The sequence below is a fragment of the Achroia grisella genome, unplaced genomic scaffold, assembly GCF_030625045.1.
Source record: "Achroia grisella isolate CSIRO2021 unplaced genomic scaffold, CSIRO_AGI_Agris_v1 utg283, whole genome shotgun sequence".
NCBI classification, from domain to species: domain Eukaryota; kingdom Metazoa; phylum Arthropoda; class Insecta; order Lepidoptera; family Pyralidae; genus Achroia; species Achroia grisella.
In genome coordinates this window covers 322,260-343,834 of record NW_026712771.1, presented here as the reverse complement: position 1 = coordinate 343,834, position 21,575 = coordinate 322,260, and the positions used below count along the sequence as shown (strand labels likewise).

Genomic DNA, 21,575 nt, shown 5'->3' with positions numbered 1-21,575 from the left:
GATATCCTGAATTTTAATTTTAATTTAGGATTGTAAGGATTTGAATGCTTGGTTACTTAAATCATAGGAAAGTTATGAAACTATTGAGTAAATAAAGAAATTATTTATTTATTTTGACCTCGGTGGTCTAGTGGTTAAGCACACCGCTTTCCTTTAGATAGTGTCGGGTTCGATTCCTCTTATTTAAGAGTATGATAGTTTGTACCGGTTTGGTTGTTTTAAAAATCTATGTATTTAGGTAAATCAATTCTCTAGTACCCATAACATAAACTCTGCTTACGGTGTTTTTCTAGGATGACAATAAAAGTAAAGAAGCGTCAAGCTGGAAAAGGTGGGAAGAATGTTCAGAATGGAGAAGGCACTTCCAATGAGAATGTGCCGGAGAAGCCAAGATACTGGGATCCATTATCTGACGGGGTGCGGTGGATTGAAAGTTACGCAGAACCAATAGAGAAGTTCTTCGAGAGATTACCCGAGTTTATAAGTACATTTATTGCTACATTGGCTGTTTTTACATTCGGCGCTACATTGAGAGGTGAGATTATATAGATAGATAGATAGATAGACAAACTTTTTATTAATCAATTACATACATACATCTCAAGACGAAGGTTTACAACCAATGTGTGTTGCCAGTGATGACTTACGGTACAGAAACGTGGTCGCTAAATATGGGCCTCATGAACAAGCTCAGAGTCATTCACAGGGCAATGGAGAGGGCTATGCTCGGAGTTACTTTGCGTGATCGAATCAGAAATGAGGAGATCCGCAGAAGAACCAGAGTGAACCGACATAGCCCGAAGAATTGCGACACTGAACTGTCCGTTTACTGTCACCTGTAATATACATCGTCTCAACCGACAATGCCGGAAAAAGACGATAAAAATATTGATCTCCTGGATTAATCTTTTGACAGGTCACTCAGGTTAATTCTTTTTATACAGGATTTGATTTGTTATCACAAGGTCGGTTAGTGGAATATAAGTTCATTCACTGATAAGATTTCAAATTATAACGTCAGCCGATAAAATAATTCTGCAGGTGCGTGATAAGTACCAAATTATGAAATAATCATTAAGATAATTTAATGATATAATGATACAATGATAGTATATTATCACCAATATCGTTGCTAGGTCAAACAACTGTGATAAGTCTGTCAATTACGATTACGGCATCTTAAGTACACGAATAACATTCTTGTACTAATCATTACATAGTATAAAACAAAGTCGCTGTCGCTGTCTGTCCGTTCATATGTATGCTTAAATCTTTAAAACTACGCAACGGATTTTGAACCGGTTTTTTTAATAGATAGAATGATTCAGGAGGAAGGTTTATATGTATAATACATGTACACCCGTGCGAAGCCGGGGCGAGTAGCTAGTATAGAATATTATATGATTTTCTTAAAAAAATCTTAATTGTTATAGAAGATAGATAAAAAGGATGAATGAAATCAGAACTAATCTTCATTCAAATAAACACTCTTCAATGTAATGTTTTTTAATTCAAAATCATGTTTTTTTTTTATAATTGTCAAGAAAATAAACAGAAAAAGCTCATTTACTGCCTAAATAGCATATACAGAGTGTCTACATTACTTTAATATGATAGTATATTACACATTGTCAAATACGGGCATTATAGTAAACACGAAATTCAACGAACTTTCTGCCATCTCATGGATTTTTATTTAATAATAATCATAATCATCTCAGGACAATTCACACAGAGCCATCTAGACCCAAGTTAAGCTAGCTAGAGCTTGTGTTATGGGTACTAAACAATAGATACATATACATAGATATTTTTTTGTAAATATATACATATTATACATAAAAACACCCAGACCGATACAAACAATCATACTCATGAATACAAATGTTTGTGCCGTGCGAGGAATCGAACCCGCGACCATCGGTCGTAAAGCGGTGTGCTTGACTGCTAGACCACCGAGGTCGTATTTGTACTGTCGTTGGTGTTTATTATCGGAGAGTAATTTTTTTAATGGATGATGACCACGGCATACCGTTTGCGCATGCAGCATTTCTAATCCTTGGTGGCACCAGTGGGGATAGGATGAGCATGAGATCAGGTCAGTTAGCTCATCGAGAGAAAACACCAGGAGTTTATCACGATAGTTTCCATGGGGAATCGCGTGGAGGTCAAACATTGTTAGCAGTGGGGCTATTAGTCTACATTACTAACAATCTCCAATAATTCAGTTAGAAACATAATTTCGAAATGGAAACTCACTCTTTTTAAATGGTTCCAAGTCGTAGATAGTAAATCTTCTTAGACATACATACATCTACACTAACATAAAGAGAAAATTTCATTATCTATGTGTTTGTTTGTAACAGTTAAACTCAGAAATTACTTCACCGATTTCCATATTTATTTCACCTGCAAAACCATATATTAACTGCAAATAATTATTTAAAAGAGCAATACGCAAGTTTCTTCTACGTTCTTCTTGTGACGTGGCAGCTTTCTGAAGGAGCGGTAGATTAAAAGAATGTTAACTAACTATTCACAAGTGTTTAAATTAAGTTTATTTCAATAAATTATTCTTCATTCTATTCTATTTCTCTATTCATTGTAGTAAACTCCCGCTGAAGTTGTCAGGATGGGCTAACTGATCTCGTACTGATCTTATCATCCTCCACTGGTGCCTATTCTATTCATCCATTCAAAAAATATTGTTATTTATGGATATATATAATTAGGTGTTATTTCATCATTTAGTGGATTTGTATTATGTTGGTAGCAGGGATGTTATGGATATGAAATTTCGGATATAGGAATTGATTATTATACCGGATACGGATACGGATGTGGATATGAAATTATTTCGGATTATCCGTTAGTTTCGGATAATTTCGGTTACGGATATGAATTTTTTAAGGAATTTCGAAAGTAAAATACATAAAGTTAATAAAATGGTTACATAACGCGTCTCAATTAGGCTCCGCCCCTATCCGATATTATCTGAAACTTTCATTTCGGATTCGGTTACGGTTATTTTTTTTTTATATCGGATATCCGATAGTTTCGGTTACGGTTACGGAGCTATATACGGTATTTCATTGAATTAGTGCTAATCGGTAGTTTGTATTCACACACTTAAACTTAAATTGTAAGTAAGAATAAATTATTCAAAAGAGCAACACACAAGTTTCTTGCTTGTTCTTCTTGTGATGAGACAGCATTCCGAATGAGTGGTAGATTAAAAAAAAAATATGATTATTCAAAAGTGCTTCAATGTAATTTTATTTGAATAAATGATTTTCTATTCTATTCATATTATCTTAATTAAAAAAAAAATATCTTCAATTTCTAGGAGAATGGATAGTAATATTAGTGACGGCGTTGAAGCAGATCACTGGTCACACGCAGAGTGGGCAGAATCTCACAACAGAAGAAATTTACAATCTGATGACGCCGGAGAATTTGAAAATGACCAACTTTAGTGTCATTTTCATTTGGGCGCACGTTGTTTCCCTGAGCATGTATTTCTTAATAGGCGGGTTTTTACACGTAAGTACTTTTTTTTTTACACTACAATAGACAAGAAAGAAAGAAAGAAAAATATTTTATACAGTGCAATACAATCATACAATATAAAAAAAAATATCAAATAAAATGTACATATAATTAAACTTAATTTACTATGTAGATAATTAGAAATAAACATAAAAAAATAAACATAAATAACATTTTTTTACATCCATGTATGCACTGAAATGGCTCCACTCAGCTTTAATGTATGTCCTATGTGAACATACAGCTGGTTTTCAGTGGCACCAAAAGGAGAAAAATATATATATATAAAAGGGGGAGAGAGAGAGGGCACTATTTAAAATATTAATGATAATTGTTGGATTACGAATCCATATAAATTAATATATAAAAGAGAGAGAGGATTGTATTTATTGAAAAGAAAATAATTAATGGAAAAGGAAGTAAAAATACGATTTCGACCTGGAAGAACGTCTTCCACACTCCGAACACCCCAAAGTAAGCAATGTAACACCAAACTTACTCACCTTTGCTCAGGAACGTCCCGATGTGTAGTACTGTTGAGTGGCCACGCACTCTACAGTGTATATTTTCATCAAAAACAATTATATTCTATGAAATAAATCATTAATTATCTTGTTTTATATAGATAAAATTACGGAGCGTCCTTTTAATTCCAATTCTTATTTTCAATTGTTTTATTTATTCTTTTTTCGAAATTTAAGTGGCCACATGTTTTTATATGTGGCCAGTATCACCAAGGGCCCTTTGCTTCAGTAAGCAAGCCGATGATACAACATGCTTAGACTAAGGAGGTTCGGAATACGGAACAATAATAATTAAAACAAAATTACAATTAATAAATACAAACCAATTACAATATACTAGAAAGAACAAAATAGAATAAAATAACATGAATATATATTAACATTAAACATATATATACAACTATTTTGCCGTAAGATTTATAGGTTAAATAGTACGTACATAATTCTTGTATAGTGTTTTAAAGGTGAATAATGATAGTGGTAAATAATATTTGTATTCACACATGACTTGGTCAAGTAGCTATGGGCCAGTAGCCATGCTAACTAAAATGTCCAGACATGTGGCGGCGTGATGGGCCGGGTCATTGGGTCCGTAAAATATGGTCGAGCGCAGTGATAACTGGCTCATACGTCGTACTCGTGAACGAGTGCTGCTTGTAAGGACTGGTCTGCTCTAATCACTACGACTGATTTACTCAACTAGTTGGTGTTAGTGCTAGTTGGTAGTTTGTATTCACTCACTTTATTGGCCTTCAGCCGCTCTATAAGTCCCTCCGCAGGTTTGGAGTGCCATCTGCACTCGCTCCCTTACGTCCGCTGAAGCTCTAATGGCCAGCAACAGCCAACAGCATTAGAGTAGTCCGAAAAAAAAACATATCTTACACGAACTACAGCTTACAAAGCAAGCTATTTGATGGCAGAAATAGGTAAGATACGTGTACATTATCAGATAATAATCTTTAATTAACGCCTGATGTCCTAGACAAGTGGAAAACATGTCTATCGATAGCAAATTGATAGATGTGTTAGAAAGAGATACCTAACATTGCTGTCTCAAACGTCTCATACCCAATACTTAGAAATTTGAGTTTAAATAAAAAAAATCAAAAAGTACTAAATAAAACTCAAATACTTTTTTTGGAGTTTAAAAGGCCAATATTTCAATTATCAAGATACTACATCAAATTAAATTGCTCCTGTTGGTGTTTAAATAAACAATATATCAATTAATTTAGAAAAAAAAGTTCAATATATGTTGTGAAGTTTATTGAGAAATACTTCCCTTCAAAACTTAAAGAAACTTCTTCAGCGTCCTCTCTTCTATTCTCTGTGCCATTCTAATGAAGATCACAATTAATTGCTTGAGCTGAGGTTCGAACCTCTAGCAGTGTCTTCAGATTAACGTCATATCTGTCAGATATAAGGGATTTAAACAAAAAAAGAGTAGACCTTCTGCCTCTCTATAAATTCTTCTGCGAGCTTGATGTTCCCTTTGCACTCGCTCAATTTCTATCCAGTAAAGACTAGCTCTAGCCAGCTTGGAATAGTTCGAAAAAATTCACTTCCGCAGCAAACCAACTGTTGACCTATAAATCAAATCAAATCAAATCAAAAATGATTTATTCATGTAGGACATTTTAGCGGCTTATGAACGTATTATTTTTATATTAACATTTATATTTCTGCAGATTTAATTTGTAAAATTTATTTCTATATCTCATGTATTGTATGTATATACTTGTAATTGTTGAATAAAGCATTTATCTATCTAATACATTTTTCCTACACACTCAATTGAGAAGAACTGGCAAGATACTGAACTGAATTTTCTCTCTCTTTTAAAATCAGTTAATTTACTTTGTATACCTACTTATGTTGGACTCTATGTTTAACATTAAATAAAAATCCCGTGCATGAACAACTATTGCCATGCATGTTTGTCATCGCACACCTGCGTGCCTCGGTACACTGTTATATCTCGTGTTTATGGTTATTACCTACTTTGCTATGACCACAGGTAACCTACCTACATAACTGGGCTAACGTTTAGTTTATAACAATAATTAATTGATTGATTATGACATTTTTATCTAATACGTGACTGTGCATTAACAGAAATTATGACAACATAAATTTCACAAATCATTTATACCACTGTACATTTCGTGTATAAAAACATAATTATCTATATGCTTTCACAGCTAATCCCTTACGGAATAGGCATAGGAAAGCTAATATTATTGGGGGAGGAAATTGTTAGTAACGGGAACTTGATCCGATTGCTAAAATGTCTCGTGATTTTCTTTGGAAACCATTGTAGTTAATACTTGTTCCTGTAAATAACGAGAGGAAGAGGAAAGCATATTACGTCGACCCCAAATAAATGGGATAAAGAAGAAGCAGATGATGATATAGTTAATTCCTATTGAATTTGTTGCAATCGGCTAATAATCTGACCTGCACATGAGCTCATATTATCATCCTCCACTGGTGCCTCGTCAGGGCGATAATAGTACCACTCTTTCATTAAAAAAAACAGTATAATTTCCTCATTCTCCACTGGTGCCTGATAATAGCATCATTTACGTCCCATTCGTTAAAAAACAGTGTTATTAGCTTCTATCCTTTCTCAGAAATCTCTCTTATCGAAAGCAAGCGACATGTTGAGCGTAGTATATACCACAAAGCGTAATGGACCAGGTGCTTTATCTGTAAAATTTGTTTCTGTTAAAGTCAATGTTTTTTTGATTCCATTATGTTTATAAATAGTTATGTTTTCTTTCTTTGTTACAAATCTATAATAATTGAAGATCAAACGAACTTACCAAGTGAAGTTCGATCGTAATTATGTGAGCAGCTTCATTCGAAGCGATTTCCGTTTAACATAATGTAGTAGCGCCATCTACTCTAGACCTTAGCACGATAATTTAAATACCTTCTTTTTTTTTTTTTTTTTTATAGAAACCCAAACACTCCCCTCCTTGTAAGTGGGGCGAGGCTACGTTTTAAATGTAATCGTTCGAGTTAGTCATTTTGTTTAAAGTTATGAATCTGTTATTTGTTATTTTATAATCACAAGTATTATTGGGATGGGATTGATGCCAATATTAATTGGGTGGGTGATAATAAATCGCTTCGAATGAAGCTGCTCACATAATTACGATCGAACTTCACTTGGTAAGTTCGTTTGATCTTCAATTATGTTTCGCAGCTTCATTCTTTGCGATTTCCGTTTAACATAATGTAGGATGTTTAAAGTCGTGATTTTAAAATAAAAATTAACAATGACAAATAATACTTATCAGTATTTGTTTTTGCATAATATATCTCGGAATAGGTAATAATACGTCGGCAGACAATTTTTAGAATATTTTTATTAATATACAAATCAAAATCAGTTCTCCATTGTAGGTAATTTTGTATACAATAGTTATAATGTTGTATCATCTAGTAATGATTCTGCAAATATATTATTATTTGTAATTTCTTTATTGTAGAAGCGAGCAAACGCTGAAGATGAATCAGACCATCCTGCGGTCCTTTTAATTACTTCTATACTAACACCCAGTTTGTTAGCCTTCGATGTGGCTGCATGTCGTGTACTATGTGAACTAAATATTGATGTGTTAATGCCGCTTTCTTCTAATATATCTTTTATCCAATGGCTAATATAAGGGCCGATATTAGAATGAGGTTTTTTGAAACTCACAAAAAAGCCTGTTGTCATTATTACTGCGTAGCAGTCTAGTTTTATTTAGGTATGATTGTAAACAACGAGCGGGACAAATTTCTGGACGGGTATTATAAAACGGAAGTCGTAATACGGGTAGAGATGTATTTAATTTTGTTGTCTTAATTGCGTCTGTAATCTTTATCAGAATTTCATTAGACATTGTATAAATATTATTTATGTGGATTAATGACAGAGTTTGTACACGATGTGCAGTCACAAGGGCGAGTAACGTTACTGTCTTCTTGGAAAGAGTTTTCAAATCAAGGTCATCGTTAGGCCATTTCTGTGCTAGAAATTGTAAGACAATTCCAGGGTCCCAAGTTATGTTATATTTTGGGTTCGATGGCCTTAGTTTAAAAACTCCCTTCATGAAGCGCTTAAGTCTATCATCATCCAGATTATTGCTTAATAACAGAGACAAGGCGGATTTGTATGTATTAATCGTTCCATATTTGGCACCTTTATCGAATGCATCCGTTAAAAACTCTATTATTGGAGGTATAGATATAGAAGTATAATCATAATTATGACAACTGCAATAATTGAGCCAAGCTCTTATACCGCCGTCATATTGCCTATATGTATTATTTGATAATGATGCAAGCATTATATCTACTGATCTCGGTGTTAGTGACTTCTTTAATAGAGTCTGCCGGATAATTTCGCGGCAACCAACGTTAGAGAGCGGTGTAAGCTGTGCACGGATCTGTAAGGAGATTTAAGCAAGTTAATACGTGGTGAAAAATATATAAGGTCTGACTGACATATTCTTTTGAACAAGGGGAACCATGGTTGGGTTGGCCAGTATGGTACGACAACTATACCCTCCGCCCTGTCTAGTATTATTTTTTGAATCATTTTCAATATCATTGAAAATGGTGGAAAGCATAAAAATTAATTCTTCCCATGAAATTGTGAAAGCATCAATGGCCCATGCTCCCGGTTCATTTTTCCACTAACATATGTATCACATTTAGAATTGCAGCGACTGGCAAATAAATCAATATTTGCCACACCTAACTGTTGTTTAATTTCATTATACGCGTAATCACTTTTCCCTCTCTTTCTTCCTAACAGTCTATCAGCGTTAAGATTTTCTTTCGTGTTTATGTATGATGCAAACACTATAATACGACGTCTTTCACACCATTTCCAAATATCTCGAGAAACCTCATTTAGGTGTGGATATTGGACACTCCCCATTCGATTTATACAAGAAATTGCTGTTACGTTATCTATTCTTAGTAACAATTCACATTCATGATAATTACTGGCAAAGACTTTTAATCCAAAGAACGCAGCTTTAAGTTCTAGTTCATTGATATGCAAATCTATTTCATCTTCTTTCCAATAACCATACGACTCTTCACCATCACAGTATGCACCCCACCCTGTGGATGAGGCGTCGGTATAAATTTCTTTACGGTACTGATTTCTTTTTATAGGGGAATATCCATTATCCACATTTTTCAGCCACCATAGGAAATCTCCTTTAATAAAATGTGGTAAAGTTACAATTCGATTATAATTGTAATTTTTTAATAAAGCTTGATATTTGAATTGTTCAAATAATTTTGTATGTAACCATGAATACTGTAATGCCGGACAAGCAGATACTAAAAGACCAACCATTCTAGCAAAATCTCTTAATTTACATTTGTTTTTATGTAAAAAATTATGGATATAATTTTTTACTTTTTCTTTTTTATCTGTAGGTAATTGCATAATCATCTTATCAGAATCAAAACAGAAACCGAGAAATCTACAGTTCGTACTAGGATTCAAACAGCTCTTATCACGATTTATAATGAACCCTAACTTTTTGAGTAATAAGCATGTGTTTTCTATATTATACTTGCAATCGATATAATCTATTCCAATACAGAGAATGTCATCTAAGTATATTACAGATATACAATTTTTGGATCGCATAAATTCCATAACCGGTTTTAATAACTTTGTGAAAACATACGGAGCTGTGCATAAACCAAATGGTAAACAATTAAACTCGTAAAGTGTACCATTATAATTAAATCGTAATAGTTTTCTATGTATTTTATCGATGTTAACAAAAAAATAGGCGTCCTTTAGATCAATAGAACCCATATGACAATTTTTAGTTATTAATTTTATTGTCGTTCTGTAATCTTCCATTTTAAAATGATCGGTGCTTATAAATTTATTAAATTGTTTTAGGTTTAGAATAAAGCGTTTTTTGCCATTTGGTTTAGTCACAAGAAATATATTGGATATGAATTCTCCATCTTCATGGAAGCATTTTGATATCGCATTGATATCGATTAGTTCCTGAATTGCTTTAATAAATTCGTTGTGCTCTTGTGAAGATTTAGGGGTGGTACATGGTATTACAGTTTGAACTGGTTGTGCGACTAATGGTATTTTATAACCTTTTATCCATGATAATAAAACACGATCATTAGTTATCCGAATCCATTGATTGTAAAAATATTGTAATCGACCAGCGTATTGACTTACCTGTGAATCTATCTCCGATGATTCTTCCTGGTCGGTGAGAATGCTCGTCGCGGCGGCGGTGGTGCTGGCGGGCGTAACGATACATTGCTGCGAGGCTGACGTGTCGAGGCACGACCTCTTGATGTTTCGTTGTTTCTGAATGGTGGTTTCCTTTGTATTTGGCCCCTGTAGTTTAAATTCCGGGTTTTTGACATATTTTTGTAAATTGACACCCTGCTAGTTGATGCTACAGGATTAATTTGGGATAATGATTCTCCTGTTTTCTGTACAGATTTTGCTGCTTTGAGCTTCTCTGCTAAATCTTCACCAAACAAGAATTTATCTCGTTTAGTAGTATCGAACGTATCGCGTAGACTACAATTAATAGAACTCATAATAATGTTTCGTCTAGTTTTTGTTTCCACGTTATGACTATCGCACAATAAACGACACGCATCACTAAGAGGTTGTAGCAATTTTTGCTTGGAGTTTTCATTCTGCAGAATCATCTCGGTGAGCTCAGCCAATGCAGACAATACAATCCCAATCTGACTTTGTTTTTGTAATAGCGTAGCATCTCTCTTGACTAATATATCCGGCATTGCAACCTTAGCTTCTGGATTTAATATTGGAGCCATTAAATTACTACAGTTAGCTGGAATAAAGTATCTTTTAAGAATAATATCTTTAGCTTCTTTTGGTAAACCCTTTATTAATATATCTTCCCAACGGGAAGCGATATTTGAGTGAATATTTTTACCAAACTTTATGTCTGGCTGAGGTGCCTCACCTAATATTTGCAAAATATCATCTTCTAGTTGCATCTCTTCTGGTGTATTTACGTAAACATTTATTTCTTCTTTGTCTGGGACAGGCGAAGGATTTAAACCAGTGACAACTGGGTCCACATTTGGCGACTGTGGTAAAGGAGACATCAGATCGGGCATGTCTAATGCTATCTCTTGTTGAGATGGCGACATTCCGATTGAATTCTATACTTGGAACTGTAGTTAATTGTTCTGACGAAACTCGTCTTATATCAGTATTCACTGTATCGTCGGCGTTGTCAGAATCTGCACAACAAATAATAACATTATAATTATAAATCAACACCTTCAAGTACCGTCAACGACAGTTCATATTAACTGCCAACGGCAATAGTGGATCGCCAATAGCGATAGGAAATTGACTAAAATTTACTTACCATTATCATCTGATGAAAGTATACGTCTTCGTCGATGTAATTTCTGTTCCAATTTCCTCATCTTTTTCATAATTCTTGCCTCTTCTTTTTCTCGTTTTCTCTTGTTTCCCATATTTAAAATATTGTATTTTAAAAAATAACGAACTTTGAATTAAGAAACACTAGGGTTGCGGTATGCGTGCGAAGGCTTTGAGCACGAAAACGCGAATGACTAACTCGAACGATTACATTTAAAACGTAGCCTCGCCCCACTTACAAGGAGGGGAGTGATTGGCTTGCAATAAAAAAAAAAAAAAAAAAAAGAAGGTATTTAAATTATCGTGCTAAGGTCTAGAGTAGATGGCGCTACTACATTATGTTAAACGGAAATCGCAAAGAATGAAGCTGCGAAACATAATACAAGTTATCTAAATGTCGTTTGGCTAAAGTTAGTACTCGTAATTCGTTTTATGGCAATTGCGTAAGGTTTTACAATAAAATACCAGAGTCTGTTATATATCTGCCAGAAAAAAGATTTAAATGTCAAATAAAACGGTTCCTTTGCAAAAAAGCTTACTATACTAATTGAAGAATTCGTTAACGATAATAATGTTTTTATAGAAATACTTTATATCCATAGCACTGACAATATTATCTGATTACACTAATAATGAGTGCGTAGCGATTTCTATGTTGATTATCGCATGCCTCTTATTTATTATACTGTAATTATTTATATAAAGAAACATCTATTGAAAAGAGCAACACACAAGTTTCTTACTCATTCTTCTTTTGATGAATCTGCATTCCGAATGAGTGGTAGAATCAAAATATGACTATTGAAAAGTGCTTGTAATGAGTTATTGAGTTGTAATGAGTATTTGAATAAAGTTAATTTCTATTTCTATTTTTAATCTTACTTCAATAATGAGTCTAATATATATGTACACATGTCGATTCCCAATACTCTTCTTCACTTCGAAGCAAAGTAGCATGTTAAAAGTAAGACCACCGAAATTACTAAGTCTTACATTTTAGAGCATTATTTTAATTGGACATCAAATATTTCCTGATAAGTGTATGTACTTGTAAACTGTGCTATTTTTCTGACATTTCTGTAAAGTCATGGAAAATTTTACTAAACATTCGCTAATGCTAGTTTCCATAATGGAACTATGGGAACAATTTTATGGATTTTTAAAATTAATAAAATATACCATCAAGATAAAGTCTAGATTCTCCCAGCTACCAACGTCAATCCATCCAATTTAGCGATATATATTCTTTTATCTGGTTTTCTACTGGTTTATTTTCCGAACTATCGTAAAATACCTTTTCAAATTACTCTGACACTTTATTGACGAAAATATTATGTACAGAAATATTTTTAATAGTGTTGTATTCGCTGTAATCGCAGCTTATGCGTATCGATTATTTCTTATCGATTTGTGTGGGTTACCCCTGTACTCAACATATAAGTACATAGATTTCATTGATTGATTATTATTTTTTGATGTTTCACAAATAACAGACTTATAGCTTTAAAATTTAATTCTCATAAATATTAAATACTGTCAAGTGCTTGTCGGATTAGATGAACATATCTTATCACAATAATATCTATGTCTATCTAAATCATTCTGTCGTAATTGATGTCCATTGTTCTATAGCTGTTAATTTATTATCTATATTTTTAACATATGAAATACTTTCACGTTTTTCATTAAAAACGGGGTTACCATTTTTTTTTCGGACTACTCTAATACTGTTGGCCGTAGCTGGCCTTTACAGCTTCACCGGACGTTAGGGGTGAGTGCAGATGGCACTCCAAACCCGCGGAAGGAGTTATGGAGCGGCTGAAGGCAAACCTTTGCCTGACGGATACGACTTTAGTCTAAGGGCACCACTAGGGGTTCGAACCTCGGTTACCAGAGGGAATGTTAACTGCAGAGAATTTACTGTTTTCTTTTTAATTTGTTTTATTTATACTTAATACATGTGTTACTTTATTTATAATTTTACATTGAATATTTTCTATATTGGAATTTTATTTGTGATATCACTAGCCCCCAAACTAGGTCAGACATGTATCTTGGGGAATTTATTGACATTGGATATTTCGCTTAGTTTGAATTATCCGTAGCAAGGTTTTTGTTTTAATTTGGGTTTTTATCTTTAATTCCATTACCGGAGTTTAATCAGAAATATAAATAGACACTCAAATCTTTGACCTCACGACTAAGTCAGGGAACCATTGGCAACAACGCTCACAATAGTGAAGAAAGCCAGATTCTGCTCTAAGTCTGCCAGAAAAAATTTTAATCTCTTATAAATCATTTTAGCTTATTATAAAATTGACAATATTATAAATCATAAAAATGTTTTTGTTGAAAAAATCTAACTTAAAATTCATAGTGCTGACAATATTATGTGATTGCACGAAGACTGAGTGTGTAGCGGTTTCTATGTGGATTGTCTCATGTTTAATCCTTGTTAATGTGCAGTTACTTACATAGAACGACATATACTTAAAAGAGCAACACATACGTTTCTTTTTCATTTTTCTTGAGATAAGTCTGTTTCCGAATGAGTGGTACATCACAAAAATATAAAGATTATTTATATTATTTTAAATCTTATTAATAATATTATAAATGCGAAAGTTTGTTAGTTTGTTACTTTTTCACGCAAAAAATACTGAACAGATTATGATGAAACTTTACAGTAATATAACTTAGAGATCAGAATAACACACAAGCTAAAAATAACAAGTGCACGCAGCTGCGGGCACAGCTAGTTTTACCATAATTGTTAGAATTTATAATCAATTGCCTATTCTCTTCATAGGAGCAAATTAAACATTTCCATCAATGTTCTTTCCAGTGGTATTTCTACATGAATAGAAGGCATTTGGCACACGAGTGGAAACTTCAACCTACGAAATGGCTCTCTCCTGAACTGGAACGGCACGAGATCTTCGTTGGGACCTCCTCGCTCCTGATCACTGGAAGCTTCTCTGCTGCTCTCGCTACTTACATATACAATGGCAATCCATCCACGGTCTATTACCAGTTCGATGAGTACGGATGGCTGTGGTTCTTCTTGCAATTCCCCGTTATCTTCATTTATGCGGTAAGTAATATTAAATTACTTGAATATTTTTGTTATATGACTGGAAGTCAATTTAGCTGATGGATCACCTTATGGAAAGTGATGAAAATGGATATAGTAATAGTACAGACAATTCACACAGCGCCATCTAGTCTCAAGCTAAGCAGTGCTTGTGTTATGGTTACTAGACAACTGATATAAATACATATTAATATTTTTTTAAAGTATATACTTAATATAGGTACATAGAAAACCAACAAGACCGATGCAAGCAATCATACTCATGAATTCAAATGTTTATATCATGTGAGGAACCGAATCTACTACCATCGGAAATAAAGTGGTGTGCTAAACCGCTAGACTACTGAGTTCATCAATTAAAGATATAAACATTAACACACGACCACGGATTCTATGACTCTTGGTACGGTGTTATTATTAGGCACATTGATTGAAGTAGAAAAAGTATAATCCATCACATTTAAAATGAGTATTGTTGCTAAGTAACAGTTTGTATGTAACGTGCAACTGCAATCGGAACGAAGTAAATTATATTTACAACTGTATACGTAATCCACTGAAGTCCAACAGAAATTGTTAGTATTTTAACAGATTTAATTTTGGATATGTTTTTTGCTAGTAGTTCTATTGTTTACTCTTCTGTATATTGTTTTATATTATGTATGTTATTTAAATGTAGAGATGTAGAATGTCTTAAATGTAATGGATTAAGGGACCGTATTAGGCACATTGATTGAAGTAGAAAAAGTATAATCCATCACATTTAAAATGAGTATTGTTGCTAAGTAATAGTTTGTGTGTAACGTGCAACTGCAATCGGAACGAAATAAATTATATTTACAACTGTATACGTAATCCACTGAATATCTCTATCAGTTATCTGAAACTTGTCGTTCATGACAGACTCGGGTCTTCTGAACCTTCCTATAGGAGGATGTAGATTGTGGCTTCTGGTTCGAAACTCTTTACCCCGCTATCTTCTCCAGGGACAAGAATCCCTTGATCCCTGGCTTTAAGCCTCACTTCTACTTATCTTTTTATATCATCATCATCATCATCATCATCAGCCACTGCTGAACAAAGGCCTCCCCCAAGGATTTCCACGATGATCCGTCCTGCGCTGCTCGCATCCAATGCCTTCCAGCGATCTTGACCAGATCGTCGGTCAACCTTGCTGGAGGCCTTCCCACGCTGCGACTTCCGGTCCGCATTTTTTTAGTGCTGAAGTTTTAATATCTCCAGAAACATTTATATCTCAGTTAATATAGGATACAAAACAAAGCTTGGCGGCTGACAAAGATGAGGCAGAGGTACACACTATAACTCGGCAAAAGTGTAATCAAATCTACCAAATAATACAAATCTTAATTCAAATCGTAAACCTTTTAAACTGTTAGAATAGTAAACTCAATACTAAGTGACTCAGTGAATTCGGATTGTGAATACGTGAAATGACAATCTTGCAAGGAGCCTGAAAGCGTGCTGGTGTTTATACAAGTCAGTTGTTTGTTTTACCTGAGAATTCAGAATTGCATTTAGGTTAATCACTTACCTACTTGGATAGATATATATTACTATGTTTAGGTTGTCTGTTAGATATTGCTTTCAACGATGAGGCCTTTTGATAAGCATATTTTTGCATAGTGCTCTTTTATACTGTTACTTACTGCGTGCAATAAAAATTTAAATACCAAAAATTATATCTTGTATTATATATCCGTAAAACTTTCAAATATTTTATTATATTTATATATATGTATTAATATCTTCCTTTGATGAGGTAATAAACGGGTGAAAATCACCAAATAATGACAACTTGTATAAAAGAAATGATTATGATGACAAAAATTTGCGGCCCATTTCATGTGTTCAGTATTACAGCGTTTTGGAAAAGTATCAAAGTAAGTGGGTGGAGATATAATATTTTGAGGCTAGTGTCTAAGGATTTTGGAATAATTGGGAGAGTTTTCACTTATTCTACCTGCCATTGTATTATTAGTTTATTATTATTACTATACTACACTCGCATTGGCTAGAGTACTACATTATTCATCAGTGTTCCTTTATAAATATATTTGGATCTAGAATTAAAGATAGTATTTGAATTTAATTATACACATATATAAATTATTTTGGTATGTACACTTTATGGAAGTTGTTAGTGTGGATACCTCTGACTCACTTATTTCAGCCACTAAGCAGTTGACCTAGTAATTTGTATCTCGGTCGATAGGGAGACATGGTAATAAAATTACAAAGTATGGAAGAAAGTCTATTTACTATGAGCATTTATTTACATCCCATACACAAGCTCTACTTAGTTCACTACCGTTGACCGCAATGGGATAGTCATTACAAATTTAAATTTTAAACTCACCGGATCCAGATCCTTGGTTACTGCCTCCATCTTCTGCTTTAGACAGATCAATAGCATCTCCTTTTTCAGTAGGCTTCACTTCAGGCACTCTAGCCTCCATAACATCAGGCTTAGCAGAGACTAGAATTGAGCCTAGATCGCGTGATGTGAAATTTATTAATATGTCGTCGTCATCATCACCATCATCGCTATCATCATCATCATCACTATCATCATCATCATTATCACTATTATATTATGATTATTATTATTATCCTCACTATCGTTTCTCTCTCAGCTTATATTGTTTTTTTCCATACTTACGGGCCAGAACCAAGTAAGTGCAGTATGTCATTATTATTATTATTTTCTTTTATAGGACTACACAACATATATACTTCATCGGCTGTACCATACTCCATGGCTCTACAAGCACTTCCACAAGCTCCACCACAAATACAAGCAGCCTACTGCCTTCTCCGTCACGGCCATACATCCAGTGGAGATCATGCATATTCAGCTTACTATGTGTCTACCTTTGTTTACGGTTCCCACACATTGGTGTAAGTATAATTTCTAAATATAATCAATATAATATACCATCACGATTGTCCCAGATGGGGTAGTCAGAGTCTAGATCAATTCTCGACGTAATGATGAATGCAACGAATGCATTTTGTAATTGTTATCTGGAGGAAAAAATCATATAACGAGTCCGGGAGGAAACTTCTTTCTGCGCACCCTCAAATGCGGAAGAAATGACCTGTCTACCTGAGGTACTGCATGAATTCAAGAATTAGCATACTTTAAGGATCGTCAATGCCCATGTAACACTCCTAGTAACTCAAATATCCTTAGGCTACGGTAACCGTTTACTATCAGTTGGGTCGTATGCTTGATTGCCATCTACGTAGTACGAAAAAAGACTGATGTAAAGATCAGATGCAGGGCACTTATTCCATATGCTTGTTTGGCAGCTAGTAGTATAAAAAAAGGCTGATGTGATGCAGGGCGCTTTCAGGGCGCTCAAAGTTTACCATTTTAATGCAGATATTACACAAGCTCTGTTATTTTGAGAATACATATAGATAAGGCGCCGTGTACTGATTCGATTTCGTGACTCCTGCAATAGGTGCATCATCAAGATACCTTGGAGTTTTTAGTGAGTAGGAGCCTCACAGTACCTGCTTGCCTCCCCGTGATGGACGGGTTTCCATGAGGGAATTTCTTCTTCTTCCGGCCTTATCATTTTCATTTGAGGTCGGCTCTCCTAATCTGACCTCTCCAGTGATGTCTATTCTGGATTGTTGTCGGCTCTATGTTGCCGTTGTCCTTAAGGTCCTTACTAACTACTGACATCCTTGTTAATCGGGGTTGTACACGCTTTTTCGGTCCTGAGTTGAGGTCGAGAACTTTCTCGTCAAGTGGTCTTCCGGTTTCCTCATGACATGGCCATACCATCTAAGTCGTGCTTCAACTAGCTTATCCAGTAAAGATATTATTCTGAATATGCCTCTGATATAGTGATTTGACACTTTGCCCAAGAGGGTAACTTCGCAAAACTGAAGTGGGCAGGGCATATAGCTCGTAGGACAGATGGCCATTGGGGTAGTAAAGTCCTCGAGTGGCGACCACGGACCGGAAGACGCAGCGTAGGAAGGCCTCCAGCAAGGTAGACCGACGTTCTGGTCAAGATCACTGGAAAGCATTGGATGCGAGCAGCGCAGGACTGATCGTCATGGAGATCTTTGGGGTAGGCCTATGTCCAGCAGTGAACGTCTTTCGGGCTGCGATGATGGTGATGATTCTCATCTCAGCGACATGAATTAAGTCCATGATAAATATTACTAAGTTAAAAAAAAATTACGCTGTATTGTTTAGGGTTATTATTATTAATTTATTTCTACGTTTGTTGCAGTACCATTCTATGCTATAGCGCTATACAATTATTACCACGGAATCATCGATCACTCTGGTATTAACTTCAAATCATTCTGGTGGCAACCCTGGCAGCCCGACGCGGAGTTCCACGACAAACACCATGAGTTCTTCCACTGCAACTTCGGTTTCAACATGAGCGTTTGGGATAGAGTAAGTTCAAGTCGCTATTTTCTATTATATTATCTTACTAATCTAATAAACTCGAAAGTTCGTGAATATGGATGGATGTTTGTTACTCTTTCACGTAAAAAACTACTGAACGGATTTTGATGAAATTTTACAGTAATATAGCTTATACAATAGTATAACACATAGGCTATAAATTTCATGTGGGTGAAACCACAGCTCGTATATATAAATTTACAAAAAATATATATGTATTTACATCAGTTGTCTAGCACCCATAATACAAGCTCAGCTAGCAGCTGGGGACTGGATGGCGTTGTGCGAATAGATTATAGACTGTGTTTACAAATAGCATTCTTAACTGTATACAAATCTAGAAAATAAATAAAAAAAATATTTATACAAATTACATGCTTGACTGTACATAAATTTAGAAAAAATAACCATAAATAAAAAAAATATTTATACAAATTACATGCATTACTGTATACAAATTTAACTTAAGGGTCGGCAACGCGCACGTGACACCCCTGGTGCTTCAGGCGTCCATAGGCTACGGTAACCATTTACCATCAGATGCCACCATAGTAGTATAAAAAAAAAAATTTAGAAAATTCGATCTTAAATAAAAAAATAATTTATTTTATTTAGAGGCGTTTATTACTAAGTGTGCTTAATGGACTTGTGAACAAAGTAGGGTGCTTAGCTAGTTAATATAGTATAAGCGTTGTTACTTTGTGTACTGTGGAAATTTGTAACAAAACATCGAGATTGCAATTTTTTTTTCCAATAACATATCATGTATGTTCAAACAAAATATATAAGATATTAAATTTACTACATTAACAGAGTAATCAATATTGTCTATATAGATTGACTAGCTTCTCTGCTGCGAGTTTGTTCGTGTAACTGATTGAGTTACTTACCTACTCTCTCTCCCCTCTGATCGATCCCCGTTCAATTCAAACGGGGTCGATATTACGACGGCCTGAGCCGAGGTTCGAACTCCTAGCGGTGGCCTAAGACTAAAGTCGTATCCGTCAGGCGGGAGTTGGCTTACAGCCGCTCCATAAGTCCTTCCTTGGTTTGGAGTGTCATCTGCACTCGCCCCCTATCGTCCAGTGAAGCTGTAAGACCAGCTTCGGAACAGCATTAGAGTCCGAAAATAACTGTCTTTTAGTCGAATCTGAGACACAAATAAGTACTACTTTATGCAGCAGTGGAGAATCAAAGTACTCTAATGTCAGTCTCTAAATGATTAGAGTAGTCCGAAAAAAAATAACCTATCTCAATTATTACATTTCATTGATGTTTAGGGAATCAATATTAATACAAAAAATTTTACATTCATAAGCTAAAAAGTCCTACAAGAATAAATGGTTTTTGATTTGATTTAATCTTATATATAAAATTCTCGTGTCACAGTTTTCGTTCCCATACTCCTCAGAAACGGCTTGATCGATTCTCATGAAATTTTGTGAGCGTATTGAGTAGGTCTGAGAATCGGCCAACATCTATTTTTCATCCCCCTAAATATTAGGGGTAGTCCACCTCTAAATTTTTTTTTCTATTTTTCAGACAAAATTTTTAGTTTCTATTTTTTTATGATACAACATACAAAAATACATACAATCCTAAATTTTCACCCTTCTATCATCAACCCCTATTTTTTTATAGCGTTATTAATTTATATGGCAAAACAACGTTTGCCGGGACAGCTAGTTTATTTATAAGATTTGATTTAATCTATTTACACTTCCTAATGTAACGATAATAAATACACAGTTATTGTTTAAATTAATTTATTTATGGGGTAGTTTGAAACCTCACCACGTATTATCAAGGAGGGGGGATTAAAAAAATGCTTAAAAAACATCACGTGATTAATGGACGGCCCGTATATTGTTTTTTTTATTTTCTTTATATATATATTCTGTATATATCTATCACATAGTGAATGATTTTATATCTCTCTTTTGTCTAGTTACATGGCACCATGAGAAAGAAGAACTTCCTATATACCGAGGATACGTACCACGGTGAAGCACCAGCGATCGATTCACCAGAAGCTAAAGCTCTCATAGAGAAGGATCCAGAACTTAAAAAAGAGTACCAAAAAGAGAAGAAGACTAAATCTAAGACTGACCTAGATACAGCTCGATAAGCAGAAATATAATTTAAGTTTTATCTTGACATTCTGTTTTATTTCGTAATGGTTTCGCACTGAGGAATGGTCTCGATACTTTTATTTATTTATTTATTGCTTCTCATATAGTACATTATAGTTATTATTAATAAAAAGTACATAAGATGTCTTATGATTGATATGATTGTGACACCCCGTAGGGGCACTGCAATTACATTATAACTATATACAGTTAGGTACATTAGAGTAATTAGTTAAGTTCATAAATAGACGTCGTTAATTTATACAATGTCAATAAATTTATGAATGAATTAAATAATATGTGAAACAATATAATAAATCGAACAATCAAATCATACACAGTTCCATAATAATATAATCAAATAAAATTATCATATTATACATTCATG

The 21,575-nt window shown here is 34.3% G+C and overlaps 1 protein-coding gene across 1 annotated transcript; it reads left to right on the top strand.

The window, feature by feature from the left end:
• The first annotated feature begins 294 nt into the window (after positions 1 to 294).
• Positions 295 to 21,183, top strand: LOC131843181 (uncharacterized). Its single transcript, XM_059191797.1, has 6 exons — positions 295 to 535; positions 3,347 to 3,543; positions 14,348 to 14,596; positions 17,332 to 17,515; positions 18,871 to 19,043; positions 21,004 to 21,183. The coding sequence occupies exons 1-6, from the start codon at positions 295 to 297 to the stop codon at positions 21,181 to 21,183; spliced, it is 1,224 nt and encodes a 407-aa protein (XP_059047780.1).
• Positions 21,184 to 21,575: the final 392 nt, after the last annotated feature.